This window comes from Grampus griseus, assembly GCF_964374135.1.
Source record: "Grampus griseus genome assembly, chromosome: X".
NCBI classification, from domain to species: Eukaryota; Metazoa; Chordata; class Mammalia; order Artiodactyla; family Delphinidae; genus Grampus; species Grampus griseus.
In genome coordinates, this window is record NC_138999.1 from 125,793,245 (window position 1) to 125,816,397 (window position 23,153).

Sequence of the window (23,153 nt, forward strand, 5' to 3'; positions counted from 1 at the left end):
TTCCTAAGATATGTCTTTATCACCAGGCAGATGATCTGCGCGTGGTCCCTGTGTGGCTACATGGGGTGGCAGCCTGCACTGTCACACGCCGAGAGGGTAGGCACTTGGGAGGGCTCTCAGTCAACTCAGCACCTGCCCGATGGGCGCCTGCCTTCCCTGGCCCTTAGAGGACCCCGTCCGTGCCCAGCCCGAGAGGGTAGTCTGGGGCCAGGAGTGAGAGCACAGCCTCCCCGGGCGGCGTGCAGCTCGCTTTCTGCTCCCGGAGGAGGGGGCGGAGAGGGGGATGCAGGAGATCGCCGGCTCTGAGTGGCTAACTTGCGCTTTGTGGACTCTCTGAATACTCAAGAGTGCATTGAAAGGGAGGCGAAGGTGGCTCCGGAATTAAGCGGCAGCTTGGCAACTCGTCAGGCGGCAGTTCTAATCCCAGTGTCACCACTAGTTCTCCTCCTGTCTCCTGTCACACCTGTCCGAGTGACTCCTCCACAGTTCCTGCGAGAGGACGGGGCTGTGGGAGACACACTGACAGACAGACAGAGCAACCAGGCAGTGGGGGCTGAGCCCGGCTTCTGTCCAGAGCGCAGTGTGAGTGACCTGGGTGCCGTTCCTCAGGGGGCTCTGAACCTGAAGTGGCCTTAGGTGGCCCCGGCACTGCTCGGCCATGGCAAATCCTTGGCCTCTCACCCCCTTATGGGGCGAGGACTGCGATGGGGACCTCGGCGGCTGGGACCTCCTGTCGGACATGGCTCTGTCCGTGAACCCGGTAGGTACCCCTGACACCCAAGTCAGACCTCCTGTTCCGTATTGTCTGTTTCCCCTGTAAATGTTTGTCTCCCCCAATTTGCGTGGAGTCTCGAAGGCAGAAATTAGGTTGTCTTCGGTGTCTTTAAATCCTCCCCTTGGCACCGTCCTGAGCACAGTGTGAGCTCAGTCAGGATTTGTTGTCTAAAGAAGTAAATGGGAGAACTGATGAATAGGCGGACGGGCGAATGAATGCGATCCTATTACCCTTGTCACCACCTTACAATGTATGTCCCAGTGGGTCTCAATTGTTTGTTTTCCCGTCCCATCTAGACATTTAACTCCGAGAGAAACAGGCCAAGTCTGACGGCTCTTTGTGTCACCGACCCCCCTCGCCCAGCACTGTTCTAGGCACAGAGGAGATGCTCGCTGGCTAATTCAAAAGCACTTGCAGGGGGGGAAAAAAACCACCTGAGGCTCAAATGAGTTGTCTTGCGGTGAAAAGAGCAGCGGAGCAGGGCTAGATGACTTTGCAGGACTGGTGACTCCATGTCAATGCTGGATTCCAGTATTTTCTAAAAAAGAAAAAAAAAATCTGAACGCTCGGTATGGATGCATATTTATTTGACTGTCCGTGTCGGCAGAGTTCTTCCCAGAGTCCACAACTCTTTCTATTTTGACAGCATTTCCCCATAAGGAAACGGATATTTATAATACCAGGTGTAGACATGATATTTGCGGTTGGCAAGAGTGAGTCAGATCTTACCTTGTGCAGACGAGAAGACTGGGCTTCGTAATAAAGGCAGTGAGGAGACCAGCAGGGCAGGGGCTAAAAACCCAACGCAGCATGAGGGGCTTTGCGGGTTACAAAGCGCGTTCACATACCTTATTTCATTTGCTGCTCGCAGAAACCTTTGTGAGCTTTGAAAGGAGCAGGTATTACTCTTATTGTCCTTTTATTTTACTCGATTTTATTTTATAGTTGGGCAAACTGGAACTCAGAGGGGTAAGGTTGTGAAGTCCTGTTCCCAAGGGGTAAGATCAGCCTCCCACCCAACTCTTGAGACTCGTAGGCAAATGTCCTCGCTGTGTCTGCATGTGGCTCATACTTTTTTCCCACTTTTATTTCAAAATTAACATTTGTGTGTTTGTGTGGCAAAGGGAAAACAAAGACCTTTTCATGAGAGTTGGGCAGCCCAACAGATACAATGGGACAACCACACTGAAGATTGAAGTCTTGGCTGTAATCATTTTGACCTTTGTGTTTGGGGAAGGTATATGTTAGAAGTTCAACCACTGTCTTGGAAAATACGGTTGCTAGAGCCTTGAGCAATGGAATGAGATTTTTTTAAAAATTTATTTAGTTAGTTAGTTTTGGCTGCACTGGGTCTTTGTTGCCACACGCGGGCTTTCTCTAGTTGCAGCGAGTGGGGGCTGCTCTTCATTGCGGTGGCTTCTCTTGTTGCGGAGCACGGGCTCTAGGCACGCAGGCTTCAGTAGTTGTGGCACAGGGGCTCAGTAGTTGGGGCTCGCGGGGTTAGTTGCTCCGCGGCACGTGGGATCCTCCCGGACCAGGGCTCGAAGCCGTGTTCCCTGCATTGGCAGGCGGATTCTTAACCGCTGCGCCACCAGGGAAGTCCTTGGAATGAGATTTTATTTGCTGTTAAGAATAATCAGTTGAGTTCTGTAATCCTGTAATATGTTAGACCAGCCTCTCCTAGTGTATATTCTGCAAACACCCATTCTATGGAATGGCGATCATTGTTAATTGGAAAAAAAAAAACACACATGAAAACTAAAAACCCAACAATCAGTAGTCAAGAAAGTTGGGAACATGCTGCTTTAAACCAATTACATAGGTGTCTCAGAGCCTCTAAGTTGCATCGTGGGTTGCCAAGAGGGGGATGCATGGCAGCATTGCCCATACTTTTTTGGACACGGAACCTTTCATTTTGCAGGACTGGTGTCCGTGGGATGCCCTGCTTTATAGTACTTACCATGGTAACAGTCGTCCATTACCTATGTGATTCTTCACACCCACCTTCTTCCTGAGTCTACAAACTCCATGAGGGAGGAAACTGTCTCCTTCTGCTTCTTTCCGTTGTGTCTTTGCCGACCACAAGCCTGGCGGCACAGTCCCTGACCCTCAAAGAATATTTGTTGAATGAATGAATGAATGATCTCTGCTAGACCAAACCACGTGTGGTTCCCTATCAGGAGCCTGTATTTAAGGTTCTTTACCATGTCTGCCCAGGCAATTTGTCAGCCTTTCCTTCTACTGTTCTTTCCGCTCAATATTAGAGTATTCGTGTTCTTGGAAGGGTGACTGTATAATTTGTCGTCCGAATCAGGACATTTTTGAGGGTGAAAAGGGACACTGTCAGTAATGACAGCAGAATAACATGTGTACACTGGAACCACACTGGGTTATAACCCAGGCTGGATGGCCCCCTCATTATTGTTGACTCTCTAATTCCCCACTAGGGATTTTATGCTGCTTGGAGCAGGGACTCTTCCATGGAGTAGGTAGTCACGGTAGTCAAGAAATATTGGTTGAAATTAATGTATGTACAGTAGTGACTGTTATGCTCATTTAAGATTTACTGATGATTGTAGCGTGTATTTTTTTAAGATCGAGGGAAACTGGGGCCATATTCTCTTCCCCATTTCCTCAAATATAGTTGTGTTTATACCTTAATCTATCAGAGTAACGAGGGGATTAGGACTTAATGGCCCTTGCGAGAGGCCTGGAACCTACAGCCTCTGTGGCAGTACTCTCTTTACAGGACTGGCCTTTTACCTCCCAAGGCAGTGAGTGAAAGAGACCAAATGGTCTCCCTACTGGAACTGGAGGGAAGTGGAGGTGATCAAACTGCCTTCTTGGAGAAGGTGTGAAGGAGAGAGTTCGGAAGGTTTGGGGGATGCCCGTACCTGCACAGGTGCCGTCACACCTGGTAGACCTTCCTGCAGCTGGTGGTCCCACCCTCAGGTCCCTCATCAAACACAGCTTTAGAGCTGGTGTTTCACTTCGGCATTTGGTTTCTTGCTCTCACTGACTCTGGAGCTCCTGAAGGAAAGGGCATGTGCCTGGTGCGGAGTCAGTACTCGGTACAGCTCTGCTAGTCGCTTGAATTTTGATTGATTAGGAAGGTGTCACACTGAGGAGAAAAGCTCAGGGCGTTCACTTTGTGAGATTCTCTCTGTAGGCATCTGATTGGACTCCTGAGTTGAAAGGGGACTTCAATTAATCACAGAAGTGGTTCATATAGGCGTCCTCTTCTACAGATCTGTGATTATGAATAACATGGTAAAGTATGTCAGGGGGTGGAAGAGGCCTCAAAGATCAGGAAGGCGAGCTCCTTCTTTGGATGGATGAGCAAAGTGAAGCTCGGGGGACAGGGGAGGGTGGCTCCGTGTCCCGGAGCAAATCAGTGACAGAGCCAGGCCCTCTCTGCATCTTGTACTGTGGTCTTACTGCTTCCGTAAAAGAAAACAAAATTGGCCATTTGCAGATACTTACTGCTTTGTATTTCATAGGGGGAAAACCCCACATGTATAGCTATATTTACTTCCTTTACAGTTTTTCCTACAGGGTAAAATATTATACAACATGCTTCTCTGAGAATAACTAGATTATGGTTAATTTTCTTTTTTTGTTTATTTTGTTTTAGGTGAGCCTTCCCAGTGACCCAAGCTGTGTTGAAGAAATCTTGCGGGTGAGTTTAAACCTTTATCTCTCTGCCTTTTAATAATGAAGCAGTCAACCTGCTCAAGCTGTTTAAAGTCATTCCTCTTCTGTTTCCGGGAGTGTCTCATTTCTTACCTCGTCTTCTTGCTCTCTAATCAAGCTAGTCTCCTGATCTCACCAAGCTTCTGTCGCCTTCTCGCATCCTTCTGAGTCTTTTCAGGGCTGAGCAGAGACTCACCACCTCCTTTAGGAAACGTTTCCTGTTCAAGCATCCTACCCACAATCTTTGCCTTTCTGTTCTCTGGGATCTCAGGTCAGCCTCATTGCTGCCTCCTGCTACGTTGCTGATGGGACATGGTCATGGAGATTGTGGCCTACAACAAGGGGATGAGAAGTGGCAGGGTGGAGGGGAGGAGATGAGGAGAGACTTGAGAATGATGGCAAGTTGTGGGAGATGGTACTAATGGGGGTGAACTGGTGCATGAGAATGGCGTGGAGACAGCACAGAGCTGCAAAAGGTGGCAATGACCTCTCCCAAAGTACACGATTAAAGCAAAAGGAGAAACCAAAGCCAAGGCAGAGAAATGTGTCTCCCGTGTCTGCCTGTTGGCATCCTAAGGCGTTGCGGTATATGAAGAATAGGAATCATGGGAGTGAGTTCTCTCTCCACCATTTGTCACTTCTGCAATTTGGACAGATAACTTCGTCTTTCTGAATCTCCCTTCCTTGTCTGTAAAAGAGGACAATAATGCCTGTCCTAATTCCCTTATAAGCTGCCGAGAGGTATATAAATGCTATTTGCTATGAGGAATGATCAGTGTGGCCGGGAGAAAAACATGCTGGCTTTCCACTGGGGAAAGAAATCCATCTCTGTGCCCGGGGAAATTCTTCATCCCTTTTCCTCACCTCCCCAAGTCACCTCAGCTCCCCCGACACTCTCCCTGGTAAGTGTTGGAAGCAAACCCTGTGAAGATGCAGCGAAAGGAATAAAAAGGAGTAGAAACCTGTTCACCATGGAGCTGACCGGGCGCCTGATTCCCCCACTGTGGACATTCGTGCACCTTTTCCAGCCCAAGAATGTCGTTACTGACTGTTAAAGAGGGGAGTCCGATCACTCTGCTCAGAGATGAGACGATCTGAGTTAGGGGAGTACTGGGTACTTTGGTAAGAGTCCAGGAACCCCTCCATCATCTCTCCCTGGGATCCAAGGGCCGGGGGTGGAGGTGGGGTGGGGAGTGTGGGCGGCCGCCATGAAATCCACAGCGTGATGCACCCTCGGAACCCAGCCGCTTGCTCCCTGCACCTTGCATCGGGTGGAGACAGTGCAGATGTACGAAATACACCCAGTACTGTGAGGGTCTTGGCCACCTGCCTTTTAGAGAAAGGCGATGCTGAAAGAAACCTCTTCCTCTAGTCCCTACAGTAGTCTGGCTTTTCCAAATGAAGTCAGTGGTCTTTTCTGAACCCCAGAGGAATGCCAGACCCGTTTCAGAATCACCACCTCATTTGTGACAGTTGGAATTCTCCACTTCAGAGCAGCCTGGCCCTGGAGCCTAGGTGGCCCACACAGTGACCGAGCGAGGGGAGCCGGCTGGACACCTGGCAGAGGCTGGCGACTCCAGGCTGCTGGAGAAGCCACTTAGAGAAACAACAGAATGTCGCTTAAACACGGAAAGAAAAGAAGTAGTTACCTTAATAAGCTCATAATAGGTAGCTCCCTTTGAGAAAGTAACAAAAGTCTTTCTGTTGTTCTTGAAAGAGAATCTAGGGGAATGGGCTTTTTTTTTTCTTTCGAAGGGCTATACATCGTATAGAATTCTGGGGTCTTTGTTTCGTTTCGTTTTCTCGACAATACCGTTAATGAGTGGACTTTCCTTTATTGAAGAGTGACATGTTTCAGTCTCCATGCTTGGAATTTTATAGACCACAGTACACGGCACAACAGAGTGCTTGCTGGACACTTTTGTTACAGCACGTTCACGTTCCTGTTTGTTTGAGGGCCTCGGAGCCCTGCAGACGATCCCACAGTAAGTCTGTTGGTCACCTTGCTCCCAATCTGCTTCCTTCTTGAAGGGGCTGGAGGGGGGAGATACCTTTCCTCTTTCTCTCCTCCTCTCTCTGACCCCCTCGGTGCTTTTCCAACTAAGCCGAGTCCAGAGCAAGGTCATCTTCTCTCCCTCACTGAAGGGGGCTCTGCAGAGGAAGGGGCTCTGGCCCAGGGGTGGGAAAAGCTGGCCGCCGGTTGTTCCTGACGTTCCATCACTTCCTAGCTGTGTGGCTTTTCAATTTCCTCGTCTGGAGAACAGGGGGTCATTCTGCACCCTTACATCCCTCTCCTCTGCCGTGAACGAGTCTGTAATGTGTACACACCGCTGGCACGTGTAACGGGGAGAGACCTCCGTCTGTCGGCTCGCCCAACTTTCCCACCTCCCCGAGTCCCCCTTTTTTCCCTCTACAGCCCAGCAGGCAAAGTCACTTCATCGCACATTGGTACAGACGAAGTAGGACACGACTGGCCTCTCCCCGCTCTCAGCCCCTCAGTGCCCAGGCGGTGGAAGTACTTTGGCCTAACGCATTGGATTTGGGCCCCCTTTTCAAAACGCTGTTCAAGTTCAAACCAGTTGGCTTCCTTTGAAAGTCCCTCTCGCCATTTTTCCCCTTCAGACCTGCTTCTCTTTCCACGCACTCCTGGCTCTCATTCTACCCGGGAGCCCACCTTGTCTGGTCTTCCAGGGCTGACTTGATCTGATATGACGAACGTATGTCCCTCTAGCACGTGACTGCCTTTCAGAGTACTTGAACCTCATTATCTTATTTTGATCGTAGGAACCATGGTAGTCCATTATTATTGGCTTGGCCAAAAAGTTCGTTCGGGTCCTCCGGAAGATGTTATGGAAAAACCCGAATGAGCTTTTTGGCCAACCCAGTGTTTCAGGAAATCGGGGCCCAGAGAGGTTATACATGACCTGCCACCCTGGGTGAGGCTAGTATATGGCAGAGGCACGAGGAGAGTCTGGTCTTCGCTTTGCCCTACACCTGTCAACCACCGTGTCACAAACCTACAGTGAAAATCTCTGGATTCAAAAAAAATTGCCTCAGATGCTCGACAGACTGACTCCTAGCAACTCTAACTGGGAATACCAGCACACCGACAGAATCTGAGCCGGTCTTAGGAATGAATTCTTCCGGACATCTTGAATATTTTCAAATCGCATTTCAAATAATAAAAGAATAACGATAACAAATTACTGCTACTAATAAAAAAGTAATAGTAGTAATGTGCGACTTCATGCAGGCGGAGTACTTAAGTGCATTATGTCATTGACTTTTCACAACAGAACTAAAAGATTTTATTATTAGTTACTGGTTATGGTAAGCCAGAGAGGTTGAGTAATTCGCCCTCAGGGCAAACAACCGGCTCTAACAATCTTCATGCTGCCCCCTCCTGTTCTCTGTTCCTGTTGTCTCACCTGAATCCATCCTTATTCCACAAGCTCCGGGCTCTTACGATTAACATTACAATGGCGTCAACCAACAGTTCATTTCAGCTTCTGTTGTTTCCTTAATTCGTACACACTCAGTTATGCCAAAATAATTCCACGTAGTTTTTCCAACAAATCAGAATTCATCAGCCCACAACACCTTTCCCGCCACCTGCCCTTCTTCCACAAAACAAGCTGTGGAAATTCAGAGGGCTTTGCTCCTTGTCGAGTATATTATTGCTTTTTATAAATTTTCCAGATCAGAAACTTAAAGGCAGCACATCTGTGCAGCGCAGCCCAGCCTGCGTACCTGTTTCCATCAGCATGCCATTTTCTCTTCAGACTCAAGCTACCCTCGAGTACCAACAGAAATGAAAAATAATAATAACTCTGGCCCTAGTGATGGCGTTCTGCAGTTACAATTCATCTGTCATATGAGGGATTCCTAAGCTGCTCGTATGTAATAATCTGGGCCACAGCGGCGGCTTCTTTTCTAGCTCCGCCGGGTTTTATGGGTCCTAGAGTAATCATTTCTGGAAGAGTTAAGCCGAGGAGAGCAGTCTGCACTAAATGCTCCTAGCTGAGGATGGATGTTCAATGATTATTTCTTCTGCAGTGGTATGATTTATTTGTTCTTAGCAAGAATTGACTTAAAAATATCAACAGACTATCAATTAAATCCTTTCCAGAGTCACAAATGCAGATACAGCACTTCTCTTAGATTTGACGCCGAACAGATTGTGTTTCCTAGCTAAGTACCTTCCGTAGTTGATAATTTCATAAGCAAACATCTGTATGGGTTTATGAGGGATGCTGAATTTGCTAGCTAGGATTTAGGGAACTTGATTTGATAAACTATCGTCTTACAGATTTCTCCCTGCCATATGGATCAGGTCTGTAAACACCGGCATGGGCACCTCTTTTGATTGCAGCATGATCTGTGTTTACAACATTTTAAATTATGGCAATTCTGCTTATTAGGTCTATGTTTAAGTGCACAGTTTTAGTGTGGAAAGAACTTACCAAATAATTAGAGGACGGCCATGTACAGTGCTTGCTAGTTTTTACTTTTAAAGGGGAAACGAATGAAAAAGCCCATCTTAAGAGTGAGAAAAAAAATGGATTGGGGAGCAAAACTGATCAGACAATTACGTCTGAAAGGAATTTTGATTATATTATCATAACTATGCAGCATAATCAAGCACCTTTCAGTAGAATTCCTTTGATAAATTTAACCAATAATTAGGCAATTGATTTTATATCCTGTCAAATTAATGTATAAATAATGTTCAAATTGGAATCATGCAAACGATTTTCTCCATAGCCGTCTTAAATACTAATCCTCCCAGGATGATTCAGAAAGCATCTATCCTATTCTGGTGTGGACTTTCAAAATTATAGTTTCTTGAAATAGTAATATAGTGTTCCATCCAAGAAAGACAACAACTGCTAAATATAATTTAGACTGTAATTAACATTAACACTGATGGAGTCAAATAAACGGACTAACCAATGATTGCACCCTCTGCTATTCTGATGACTAGTTCCTACCTACTGACACTGGGAAATATGTAAATTTGTCAGCAGGTGAAAATGCCCTTGACTGGGTAACTTATGTGGAGTATTACCTTTTCTGAAGCTAACTCAAAGCACTAATGGACTTCATACGTAACGTGCATGTGTGAGGTGAGCTATTCATGGAACCAAATTAGCCCATAAGAGATATTACCCATTATTTGCCTCCCAATAATCATTTCCTCTTTTCTCACACACAAACCAACCCAGAAGAAAGATGCTAAATTTAATTATAACAACTATTATGTGAACAATGTAGGTAAGCCATCCAGTGGGCTTCCAGATGCACTTAGAGCCTGTAAAGCGGTTTAAATATTTTCATGTGGAACCTGGGGGTTTGCAGCTAGTGTATGATGTGAATTTTAAATGATTATCCAGACGTCATTGGGTAAATGAGTAACGTGGGTAACGAGGTGACTGGCCCAGTGAATCATGGGAACCTGTCAAACCTGGGACATGTCAGGGAAGAGATGATGTCAAATACCAGTAACTTAGCAACTCAGCATTTAGCTGTCCAGGGAGCGAACAAGAGTAAGCCCTTTAAAATAGCTGAGTAAATGTATGAGTCCCTATATATCTTGGGTGTGCTATAAAAATAAGCCTGTTTTCTGTCAACTTGTTTCTTTTTGCAAATATAGTGATTTATTATTTTCTATTGAGTTGAATGAAAGCACGTGAGAATTTAAGCCACGTGTAGAATTTACACCTGCTTTCTGTATCTTGGATGTACAGGGAGGGTAATGAAACAATGTATTCGTTTGCCAAAAAGCAGTCTAGGCATATCTGAAAGAAGTAATAGCTTCCAACTGTTGTTTAAGAACCAGTTTTTTTTTGTCCTAGCTGTGCTCGTGGGATTGGGTTGGGAAAAAATGTCTAATGCAAGGAGGTGAACCACTCCATGTGCATCTTCCAGTTTTGAAATGAAAGCACAAAGCAAGGCTTGCCCCATTCTCTTGTAACTCACCAGAAGCATTATGGAGAATGAGAAAAAGAAATGTAAACTCCGTAATTGCTCTAACCAGAAGACATCCATAAGCCTAAGTCACTATTTTGTAAAGATCAAACAGGGAAGAATCCAAGAGATGATTCCCATGGTCATGGACCTGGGGCATAGATGATGAAGCACTGATTTTCAGGATAAGAGGCACACCACAAAAGGCAAAAAAGATATTGCAATAATGGGCACGGGTGTGAAGGTTTGTGATGGGAGCTTCCGTGGGCCAACTCTGAGACGTGCGTATTTTGAGAAGTAGGAAAGGCCGAACCGGATGAGAAATTACATAACTAATCCACATTTGTGGAAAGCACGTTGTTGCTGAGGCAAGGCGGAAGAGCCAGAGGCTGCTTTGAGAGCAGCTTGCAGAGCTGATGTTTCTTGATAAGGCAGAAGTAAAGGCCAAAGCACTGGGTGGCACACCCTGGTGTTCAGAAGAGAATTCCTGCTAGTCTGGTAATATTAAGCCATGGCCGCCACTGCCACAAACGTATCCTGCAAATAACTGCTCCAGGAAGAATGCCTGTCCCTAAAAAATGAGTAATAATCAAAACAGGAATCACTATGAGAGCTATGCAAAACTTAAAAAAATAGCATATGAAAAAATGTAGCAGAAGAAACGTTGCTAGGGAACATGTTAAAGCTATGACCAACGTAGTGGTGTGAATTGTTTAAAAATGAGGGCTTCCCTGGTGGCGCAGTGGTTGAGAGTCCGCCCGCCGATGCAGGGGACACGGGTTCGTGCCCCGGTCCGGGAAGATCCCACATGCCGCGGAGCGGCTGGGCCCGCGAGCCATGGCCGCTGGGCCTGCGCGTCCGGAGCCTGTGCTCCGCAACGGGAGAGGCCACAACAGTGAGAGGCCCGCGTAGCGCAAAAAAAAAAAAAAAAAAAAAAAATGAAGCAGTTTTGGGACTTCTCTGGTGGTGCAGTGGTTAAGAATCCACCTGCCAATGCAGGGGACATGGGTTCGAGCCCTGGTCCGGGAAGATCCCATATGCTGCGGAGCAACTAAGCCCGTGAGCCACAACTACTGAGCCTGCACTCTAGAGCCCGCGAGCCACAACTACTGAAGCCCGCGCGCCTAGAGCCCGTGCTCTGCAACAAGAGAAGCCACCGCAACGAGAAGCCTGCGCACGGCAACAAAGAGCAGCCCCCGCTCACCACAACTAGAGAAAAGCCTGTGCGCAACAACGAAGACCCAACGCAGCCAAAAATTTTTTTAAAAAGCAGTTTTATCTAAAAAACAAGAGCCAAAGCAGTGATACAAGAGCTTAAAGAGGCTATTTAAAAAGTACATAAATAAAGAACTGCAAAGTAATGGATTATGAACAGAAAATCATTAGAATTAGCACATTTAGGATGTTTTCTCCTAAATGAAGGAGTAACGGCAATAAATGATTTGTTAGTTATCCTCATCAAGAAAAAAAGGGCAAAAACACAAATACATAAAACAAGGAATGTTAAAGAGAAATAACCTCTCAGATACAGAGAAAATAAAATAATCACAAGTGACAATTTACTCACCTCTGTACAAATAAATATAAGCATCTAGATGAGGTGGACAATTTTTCTAGTGAAATATAATTGACTGAGACTGACTCCAGAAGAGAGAAAATCTAAACAGATTTATCACCGTCAATGAAATGGAGACTGGTCCCACCCATTACTGAAGTCATCACTCCCAGAAGGGGTTTCATAGGAAAATTCAACCAAACCATTAAGGTATAATATAGCTTAGCTGTTCCAGAACATAGAACAAGAAACATTTGCTAAGTATTATTTTAGAAAAGCTAAACTAGTACATAATATCGATACCAAAATCTTACAAAAACAGTATATAAAAAAGAAGATTACAGAATAATATCACTTGTGAATATTGATGCAAATTTCCTTAATGAAATACTAATGAAGAGAATCAGATAGTATTTTAAAGGATATGCAGCATGACTTAGTGGCTTTTGTTGCAGGAATGTAAAGCTGGTTCAATATTAGGAAGCCCATTAATGTAATGCCTTTTATGAATAGAATAAGAAAGAAAAAACCTACATGATCATCTTTGTAAATGCTAAAATATACTTGAGAAAACTCAACACTCACTCTTGATAAGACAGAAGAAGATGGAAACATCCTTAATGTGATAAAATATATCCATCTCAACCCAAAAGCTAGTGTCACGTTTCACAGAGAAACTCTAGAGACATTTCCATTACAGTCGAGAAAAAAGATTAGATATTCTTTATCATCCTTATTATTTAATATTGTTCTGGAGGTTGGCCAAGGTGATTAAACAAACTAAAGAAATAAGAGGTATTAAAATGGGAGAGAATGTGTAAAATGATTATTATTTGTAGATTATATATATTGTTTTCCTGAAAACCCCAAGAGAAATAACCAAAATGATCATTATGAACAATACAATTCGGCAAAGTTTCAGTATGCAAAATAAATATATAGACATTGTCTTTATATGTAAGGCAATCAACTAAAAGATACAATGGGCAAAAAGACTCCATTTATATCTTATGCGTTCATTTACAAGAAGTGTGCCAGAGCTATATGAACACACTAAGTCACTACGAGAGATACCAAAGCATATTTAAACAAATGGAAAGTCATACCATTCTGAGATAGGAAAATGATATTTCAAACATTTCTATTCTCCCTAAGTTAATCTTGAATCTTTACCTCACACCACACAACAATATTAGTTCCAGATGTATGAAAGATTAAAAACAAACTCATAAAATATTAGAAGTAAATATGGGAGAATTTCTACATTTTTCATTTCCTGCCTGTCTGCTGATAAGCTGGCAGGGGTAGGAGGCAGTCAGGGGAAAGTTCAGATGTTTGAGGAGGTCGGAGAAGGTTTGAAATAGTCATTGAAAGGGAGAGAGGGAGCAATCTAGGGGATACAGTAAGATTATGAGGCAATGTCAAGGATTGGGTGATCCTGCAGACCTGTTTGCATAGGTCCCAATCTGTAGATTGTGTGATTTTCTCCAGCAGTGCTTAGCTCATTACACAGAGACCACCGATTAATGGGTCAAGGGCAACCTGGAGGCCCCAGAGAGGTTGAATAAATTCCTCCAGGTCACATAATCATACAGCTACTAAGCAGGTGAAACAGGATTGGAACTCAGGTTGGCCTGAACTGAATGTACACACTAATAATAATATCAAACAATTACGTAGCAGTTTTTTGTACCTGGCACTGTTCTAAGAATTTCACATATAGTAACTCATATAATCATCATACCAATGCCAGGGAGCAAATACTATTATCACCCCCCGATACAGATAATGAAATGGAAGGACTTTGGGCTTAAGTGGCTTTCCAAGTTCAACAGCTAACCAGTGGCACAGCCAAGATCTCGACCCAGGCAGTCTGGCTTCAGAATCCATGCTGTTAACCGTTACGCATTCTGCTTTTCACCATGAGGACACAGGGGTGAAAGAGTAGGTTTTAAGTGATTATTACAGAACTCAGACCCTGACCCACTGGATAACAATAAAGCTAGGTGAGATTGCTAATAATGCCACAGGTCAGAATCAGGAAAACAGCTTACCAGATGGACTAAATCTGATAAAATGAAGTTTCATAGGAGTATAGCTATAGGGTAATTCACTTGAGTCCACCAGTGTTTAGAGTAGACATATATTGCTGCCTAAAACTGTATTAATTAAAGACAAATATCTACAGACAAGTATCTACAGACATATATTGCTGCCTAAAACTGTATTAATTAAAGACAAGTATCCTGTAAAGGAAAACTTTTCCTGTAAAGAGACAGATTATACATATATCTGGCTTTTTAGGGCATATGTTCTCAGTCTCAACTACTCAACTCTGTTGTTTTAGCATGAAAACATCCATAGACAATATGGAAAAGAATGCTGGTGACTGTGTTGCAATAAAACTTTATCGACAAAAACAGTCAGTGGGCCAGATTTGGCCTGTGAGAGGTAGTTGGCTGACCCCTAATCTAGAACACCTAGAAATAAGAGGGGGATAGATCCCCTCTGCTTTGTTCTACTTAGACTACACTTGGCATGTGGTATTGATTTCTGGCCAGCACATTAAAAAACTTACATTCAGTAAAATTTAGCTTTTATTTTTTAGTTACCATCCTTTGAGTTTTAACATATGCACAGATTCCTGTAATCACTACCTTTAACAGAATACAGAACAATTCCAATATCCCAGAGAGTTCCTTCCCATTACCCTTGTGCAGTCAGACTCTTCTCCCCACCCCCAAACTCTAGCAACCACTGACCTCTTCTCTGTCCCTACAGTGTTGCCTTTGCCAGAGTGTCATATAAACAGAATCATACAGTAATGTAAACTTTCCATAGTGCGTCTTTCACTCAGCATATGACTTTGAAATTCGTTCAGGTTGTTGCATGCAGCGATAGTTCATTACTTTCTGAGTAACACTCCATTACATACATATGCCACAGTTTGTTTATCCATTCACCTATTGAAGAATATTTGGGTTGTTTCTAGGTTTTTTTGTGATTATTAATAATGTTGCTATCAATAATCATGTACAGAAGTTTGTGTGGACATATGTTTTCATTTATCTTGGGTATATACCTAGGAGTGGGACTGCTGAGTCAAGTGTATGTTTAAACTTATAAAAAAGTGCTGAATTGTTTTCCAGTGTGGCTGTACCATTTCCAGAGTGGCTGTATGTATGAGACTCAGTTGTTCACACCCTTGCTAGCCCTTGATCTTATTGTTATTTTTTAATCTAAGCCTTTCTAATAGGTGTATAGTGGTATATCACTGTGGCTTTACATTGCATTTCACAAATGACAGATGATGTTGAGCATCTTTCTTCATTTTTGTATATCTTCTTTGATGAAGTGGCCATTCAAATCTTTTGCCCATTTTTTCAAATTTATTTTTATTGTGGTAACATTGGTTTATAACACTATATAAGTGTTATGTGTACCATATATTTCTACCTCTGCATACATGACAGCATGCTCACCACTAAATATTTCATTTCCATCCATCACCATACAGCCCCTTCCCCTCTGGTAACCACTACTCTGTTCTCTGTATCTATATATTTGTTTTTGTTTGGTTTGGTTTTTAAAATTCATTTTGTTGTTGTTGTTTTTTAATATTCCACGTGAGTGAAATCATATGGTATTTGTCTTTCTCCATCTGACTTATTTCACTGAGCATAATACCTTCAAGGTCCATCCACGTTTTCACAAATGATGAGATTTCATCTCATGGTTGAGTAGTATTCCACTGTATATATGTTCCACGTCTTTATCTGTTGCTCTGTTGATGGACACTTAGGTTGCTTCCATATATTGGCTATATAATAATGTGGCAGTGAACATAGGGGTGCATATATCTTTTCAAATTAGTGTTTTCATATTCTTTGGATAAATATCCAGAAGTGGGATTCTGGATCATATGGTAGTACTAGTCTTCATTTTTTGAGGAATCTCCATGCTGTTTTCCATAGTGGCTACACTAGTTTACATTCCCACCAACAGCACATAAGGGTTCTCTCTTCTCCCGTCCTCGCCGACACTTGTTATTTCTTGCCTTTTTGATAGTAGCCATTCTAACAGGCATGAGGTGATATCTCATTGTGGTTTTGATTTGCATTTCCCTAATAATTAGTGATGTTGAACTTTTTTCAAGTGCCTGTTGGCCATCTGTATGTCTTTGGAAAAACGCCTATTCGACTCCTCTACCCATTTTAATCGGTTGTTTGGTTTTTTGTTGTTGAGTTGTGTGAGTTCTTTATGTATTTCGTATATTAACCCCTTATCAGATATGTGATTTGCAAATATCTTTTCCCATTCAATAGGTTGTCTTTTCATTTTGTTGATGGTCTCTTTTGCTGGGCAGAAGCTTTTTGTTATGATATAGTCCCATTTGTTTATTTTTGCTTTTGTTTCCCTTGCCTGAGGAGACATATCCAGAAAGGTATTGCTAAGACCAATATCAAAGAGTGTATTGCCTATGTTTTCTTCTAGGATTTTTATGACTTCAGGTCTTACATTCAAGTCTTTAATCCATTTTGAGTTGATTTTTGTATATGGTGTGAGACAGTGGTCTAGTTACCTTTTTTGCATGTGGCTGTCCAGTTTTCCCAGGATGATTTATTGAAGAGACTATCCTTTTCCCATTGTGTGTTCTTTGCTCTTTTGTTATAAATTAATTGTCTGTATATGTATGGGTTTATTTCTGGGCTCTCAATTCTGTTCCATTGATCTGTGTATCTGTTTTTCTGCTAGAACCATGCTGTTTTGATTACTGTAGCTTTGTAATATAGTTTGAAACCAGGGGGTGATACCTCCAGCTTTGCTCTTCTTTTTTCAACATTGCTTTGGCTATTTGGTGTATTTTGTGGTTCCATATAAATTTTAGAATTTTTTGTTCTATTTCTGTGAAAAATGTCCTTGGGATTTTGATAGGGATTGCATTGAATCTATAGATTGCTTTAGGTAATATGAAAATTTTAACCATGTTAATTCTTTCAATGCATGAGCATGGAATATCTTTCCATTTCTTTGTGTCTTCTTCATTTGCTTTCAACATTTCTTATAACTTTCAGTGTACAGATTTTTCACCTCCTTGGTTAAATTTATTCCTGGCTATTTTATTCTTTTTGCTGTGATTGTAAATGGAATGGTTTTCATAATTTCTCTTTCTGCTGTCTCATTGTTAACATATAGAAATGCAACAGATTTTTGTATGTTGATTTTATACTCTCCAACTTTACTGTATTCATTTACTATTTCTCATAGGTTTCTGATGGAGTATTTAGGGTTTTCTGTATGTAAAAACTTGCCACTTGCAAATAATGAGTTTTACTTCTTCCTTTCCAACTTGAATGCCCTTTTTTTCTTTTTTTTGACTGATTGCTCTGGCTAGGACTTCCAATAACAGTGGCCAGAGTGGGCGTCCTTGTCTTCTTCCTGATTTTAGAGGGATAGCTTTCAGTTTTCCACCACTGAGTATGATGTTAGCTGTGGGTTTGCCATATATGGCTTTTATTATGTTGAGGTACGTTCATTCTATACTCGTTTTATTGAGAGGTTTTTTTTTTGTCACAAATATCTGTTGAATCTGGTTAAATGCTTTTTCTAGATCTATTGAGATGATCATATGATTTTTATCCTTCATTTTTTTTAATGTGAGTATCACATGGATTGATTTATGGATGTTGAAGCATCCTTGCACCCCTGGAATAAATCCCACTTGATCATGGTGTATGATCCTTTTCAATGTATTGTTGGATTCTGTTTGCTAATATTTTGTTGAGGATTTTTGCATCTGTGCTCATCAGAGATATTGGCCTGTAATTTTCTTTTTTGTGTTGTATTTGTCTGGTTTTGGCATCAAGGTAATGTTGGCCCCATAAAATCAGTTAGGAAGCATTCCCTTCTCTTCAGTATTTTGTAAGAGTTTGAAAAGGATAGGTATTAAATCTTTTTTGAATATTTGGTAGAATTGGCCAAATCTACCAAACTGTCTGGTCCTGGACTTTTGTTTTTGTGAGAAGTTTTTGATTACTGTTTCAATCTCTTTTCTAATAATTAGTCTATATTCACGTTTTCTATTTCTTCATGATTCAGTCTTGGAAGTTTGTATGATTCTAACAATTTGTCCATTTCTTCTAGGTTGTCCAATTTGTTGGTGTATAGCAGCTCATAATATTCTCTTATAATCCTTTGTATTTCTAGGATATCCATTGTTATTTCTCCTCTTTCATTTCTTTTTTTTTTTAACATCTTTATTGGGGTATAATTGCTTTACAATGGTGTGTTAGTTTCTGCTTTATAACAAAGTGAGTCACTCCTCTTTCATTTCTGATTTTACTTATCAGAGCCTTTTCTCTTTTTTCTTAGTGAGTCTGGCTAAAGGTTTGCCAATTTATCTTTTCAAAGAACCAGCTCTTAGTTTCATTGATCTTTTCTATTGTCTTTTCAGTCTTTATTTGATTTACTTCTGCCCTGATCTTTATTATTTCCTTCCTACTGACAGTGAGCTCATTTGTTATTTGTTTAATTCCTCTAGGTTAGATTGTTTATTTGAGATTTTCCTTGTTTATTGAGGTAGGCCTGTATTGCTATAAACTACCCTCTTACTACTCCTTTTGCTGCATCCTATAGATTGTGGTATGTCATATTTTCATTTTCATTTTTCTTCAGGTATTTTAAAATTTCTCCTTTGATTTCTTCATTAATCCAGTAGTTGCTTAGTGGTGTGTTTTTCAATCTCAACATATCTGTGATTTTTCCATCTTTCTTCTTGTAGTTGACTTCTAGTGTCATACCACTGTGATCAGAAAAGACGCTTGATATCATTTCAGTCTTCTTAAATGTATTGAGACGTGTTTTGTGTCCCAAAATATGGTCTGTCCTTGAGAAACTTCCATGTGCACTTGAGAAGAATGTGTATTCTGCTGCATTTGGATGGAATGTCCTGTACAAACCTTTCAAATCCATGTGGTCTGATATTTTCATTTGTGGCCTCTATTTTCCTTGTTGACTTTCTATCTGGGTGATCTATACATTGACGTCAGTGGGTGTTAACATTCCTTACTATTACTGTGTTGCTGTCAATTTCTCCCTTTAGGTCTGTTAATAATTGCTTTATATATTTTGGTATTCCTATCTTGGGTGCATATATATTAATAACTGTTATGTCTTCTTGATGAATTGTTCACTTTACCATTATATAATGTCCGTCTTCATCTCTTGCTACTTTTTTTTGGCTTGAAGTCTGTTTTGTCTGATATGAGTATGGCTACCCCCACTTTCTTTTGGCTGCAATTTGCTTGGAGTATCATCTTCCATCCCTTCACAAACAGCCTTTACAACTGAGGTGAGTCTCCTGGAAGCAGCATATAACATGTGGGTTTTGTATTTTAATCCATTCAGCCACTCTGTGTCTTTTGATTGGTGAATTCAATTCATTTACATTTAGGGTGATGAATGATAGATAAGGACTTAGTACTGCCATTTTATCTTATGTTTTCTGGTTGTTCTATATGTCCATGTTTTCTTTTTCCTTGTGTTTCTGTCTGCCATTTTGGTTTGGTGGTTTTCTATGACGTTTTTCTCAGTTTCCTTTTTTTTTGCTTCATGTCTCTGCTGTACATTTATGTTTTGTGGTTACCATGAGGTTTGTATAAAACATCTCATTGGGCTTCCCTGGTGGCGCAGTGGTTGAGAGTCCGCCTGCTGATGCAGGGGACACAGGTTCGTGCCCCGGTCCGGGAAGATCCCACATGCCGCGGAGCGGCTGGGCCGGTGAGCCGTGGCCACTGGGCCTGCGCGTCCAGAGCCTGTGCTCCGCAACGGGAGAGGCCACAACAGTGAGAGGCCCATGTACCGCAAAAAAAAAAAAAAATCTCATAAACAGAATAGTCCTTTTTCTGCTGATAGCATCCTATCTTCATTTGCCTATACACCTTCCATCCTTTTCCTCTTCTCTTTTGCTCATTTTAAAAATCAGGTTGTCTTTTATCTTATTGTTGAATTTGGGGAGTTCTTTTTGTATTCTGGATATAAATTTTTGGTCAACTATGTTATTTGAAAATATTGTCTCCCAGTCTGTGGCTTGTCTTTTCATTCCCTCGATGAGGCCTTTCTAAGAGCAAAATTTCTTAATTTGATGAAGCCAAATTTATCATTTTTTTCTTTAATGGATTGTGATTTTTGGTGTCAAGACTATAAACTTGTTGTTTAACCCAAGGTCATAAAATTTTTCTTCCATGTTTTGTTCTAAGAGTTTTATAGTTTAATTTTTTACATTTATGTCTTTCATCTGTTTTGAATTAACGTTGGTATGTGGTGTGAGGTGTAGGTTGAAGCTTGTTTTGTTCATTGTGTTGAAGCACTATTTGTTGAAAAGACTATCGTTCACTATTGAATTGATTTTGCATTTTTGTAAAAAGTAGATTGACCTTATTTATATGGGTCTATTTCTGGACTCTGTAGTCTCTTCCATTGGCCCATGTCCCTGGCCTTTCACCAATACCATAATGTCTTGAATATTGTAGCTTTATAGTAAGTCTTAAAATAGGATAGTGTGAATCCTCCAACTTTGCTCTTTTTCTAAAATGGTTTGGCTATTCTAGTTCCCTTTCCTTTCCATATGAATTTTAGGAACATGATGTCTACATTTACAAAGAATCCTGCTTGAATACCTGTTAGCACTGCGTTACATCTATAGGTCAATTTGGGAAGAATTGACATCTTTACCTTGTTGTATCTTTCAATTCATGAATATGGTATTCCTCCCCATTTATTTAGGTTGGCTGCCCTGTTTTTAGAGAGACATTGATAATTTATCATTCTATTTTGGGGAATGTATGCTTGGGGAAAATCCAAATCCCTAAAAACCTATATGAACATCATTACAACATTATTTGTAATAGCAAAAAAAAAAATGCTACTATATATCCAACAATAGGGGAATAGTTAAGCAAATTCTGAGTTATACACTCAAAAAAATAATTGACCATTAAAAAGGTAGCTTTGAGGATGATATAGCGACATGGGAAGAAAACTTACAATATAATGTCAAATGAAATAACCAGAATATAACATTTTATGTGCTTAAATTTTGTAGCTATGTAAACATATGAATAAAAGAAGCTAAAGGAAAATACTCTGAAATAATAGTTCTTATTGTGTTAGAGTGATAAGCTTATGGGTGAGTGTTTTGTTTTCTAAATGTTCTTGATTTCTATAATTTACATTACTTTCATAAAACGTTTTTTAAGGGGGATGCTGCTGAACTGAAGTACATTTAGCAAAGAGTAAGCGGGGTAATGAGTGGATTCACAATCGGAATGGCTGAAGAGATAAGCTAACCAGAAGAAAATTGAACTAGAAGAGGGAGCAGGCCGAAGCTGCCTGAGGGAATTATCACGTGGAAGCGAGACTCAGAGGCTGGCTTTAGGCTAGGAAGCCTCAAATGGTGGAACCCCTGAGGGGCAGTTACAGGGGGATAGTATTTGAGCAATAAGAGGAAAAATGTTCTAGGGAGACATCATGGTTAAGAAAGTAGAGCTTGGCTCTTCTCACCAGCTAAACATTCTTGGGTAACCTAACCATTTTGGATCTCCTTTACAAAACTGAGGTACTACTGCCTAATTTTCAGGATTAGTGGGAGGGTTGAATGAGGTGATATACGTGAAGCCTGTAGAATAGTGCTTGGAACACCCAATGTTACCTCTTCCCTCTCTCTCTGATCCAACTGGTGAATCTAAGGACTAAAGGGAGGTGAGGTCTCTGTCACCAAAGGTATTCAAGCCGAGGTATTATGCTTCCCCAGCGCCTAGAGGTCGGTGTCAAACTCATCTCTCTGTCCCTTTGCCCTAGCCCAGCATCTCCTCCTACACACACACACGTATGCACACAAAGGTAACAAGTGTAGGTGTATAAAAAGTGCATAGAACAGGTACACTGTGTTTGTTGAATGACTTAAATTTGTAGAGGAATGGTTAGAGAAAACCACCTCATGGTGTTATTTACACCCACCGACGGTAAAATTATTATTTGATTTTCCATGAAGATATTGTAAGTTAATAAGCAGATAATAGTGTTTAGTGAGTAGAATATTCATACAAATATTAGGCATTATAATGACTCCATTACTTATTTCTCCGAACAATATATTTAGCGCCGCTTTTTCTGCTAAGTTTTTCCATTGCCAATTATTACTTAATACCATTGCTGGAGCCTATTTTTACTGTTGGTCCTCAAAGTACAATAATGTTGGCGTTATCACTTTAAACAAGGCATTGATGAAAAGACAAGGTGGGACCCCCATATGCGCCTATAACCGGAGAGAGGAGAGATGGTACCATTCACTATGCTTATTATTATTGTGCTCACAAGAAAGAAGCTTCCATGAGATGTGTTGTTTCCTCCAGAGTGAGTTTCTAAGACCTTTTTGTTGCTGGAAGCCTGTATGTTGCTGCTGTCAAACACTCTCAGCCTCACAGCAAAAGTGGTGTCAAAACACAGCACACCCCCAAGGTCCTTCATCCCTGGGATGAACACGCTAACACCAACAGACTCACCCAGCTCTCCCCTGGCACTAGGTTAATTAGAAATGGCCGAATCACGGCACACAGGGCAGCTGTTCTCCCCCTCTTGGCCAATCATGGACTCCTTGTTATTTCCAGTGATTCAGGCTTGGCAGAAGCTGGGGTCACAGTCAAGGCTCAGGGGTTCTGTCAGAAGCTCCAAGCAAATGGGGCAGGTCACCTCCTCCTGTATGTTCACGAGGATTCCTGAAGCCATGGCAGCTGCTCCCCTGCTCCTACCTGTCCTGACTTCTGAGGGTTCTCTTGCTCACAGAGCCCTGCGTGATTGGAAAGGTTAGAAGTGGGCAGAGGAAGAAAGGTAGAAAGAAAATGACACTAGTTGTGTAGAAATCAAGGATGAGCCAAGAACAAAATATTGAAGGACAAAAAAGAAAAGGGGGAGAAATAAAGAAAGGAGCTTCTTGACCTGGTTTTTTAAAAAAAAGAAAAAGCAATGGCCGAATCACAAAATAAAGAAAGAAGGCCCATCTAAAACTAAGGCAGATGAAAACATCATGGCTGTCTGGGCCTCCGATCATTTTTATTCAGTTTGCTGTCAACTTCTCAGGACCTATTGTCACTGGAGGAAACCTGA

General features: G+C 41.8%; 1 protein-coding gene across 3 annotated transcripts in view; it reads left to right on the plus strand.

Moving 5' to 3' along the window:
• Positions 1 to 23,153, plus strand: part of AFF2 (ALF transcription elongation factor 2) — a gene marked incomplete at both ends in the record, with an annotated part of 485,583 nt that overhangs the window by 293,654 nt on the left and 168,776 nt on the right. For all 3 annotated transcript variants that reach the window (XM_082681834.1, XM_082681833.1, XM_082681835.1), the window contains one exon: positions 4,410 to 4,454. In XM_082681834.1, the coding sequence (XP_082537960.1) occupies positions 4,410 to 4,454 (45 nt within the window). The remainder of the gene's footprint in view (positions 1 to 4,409; positions 4,455 to 23,153) is intronic.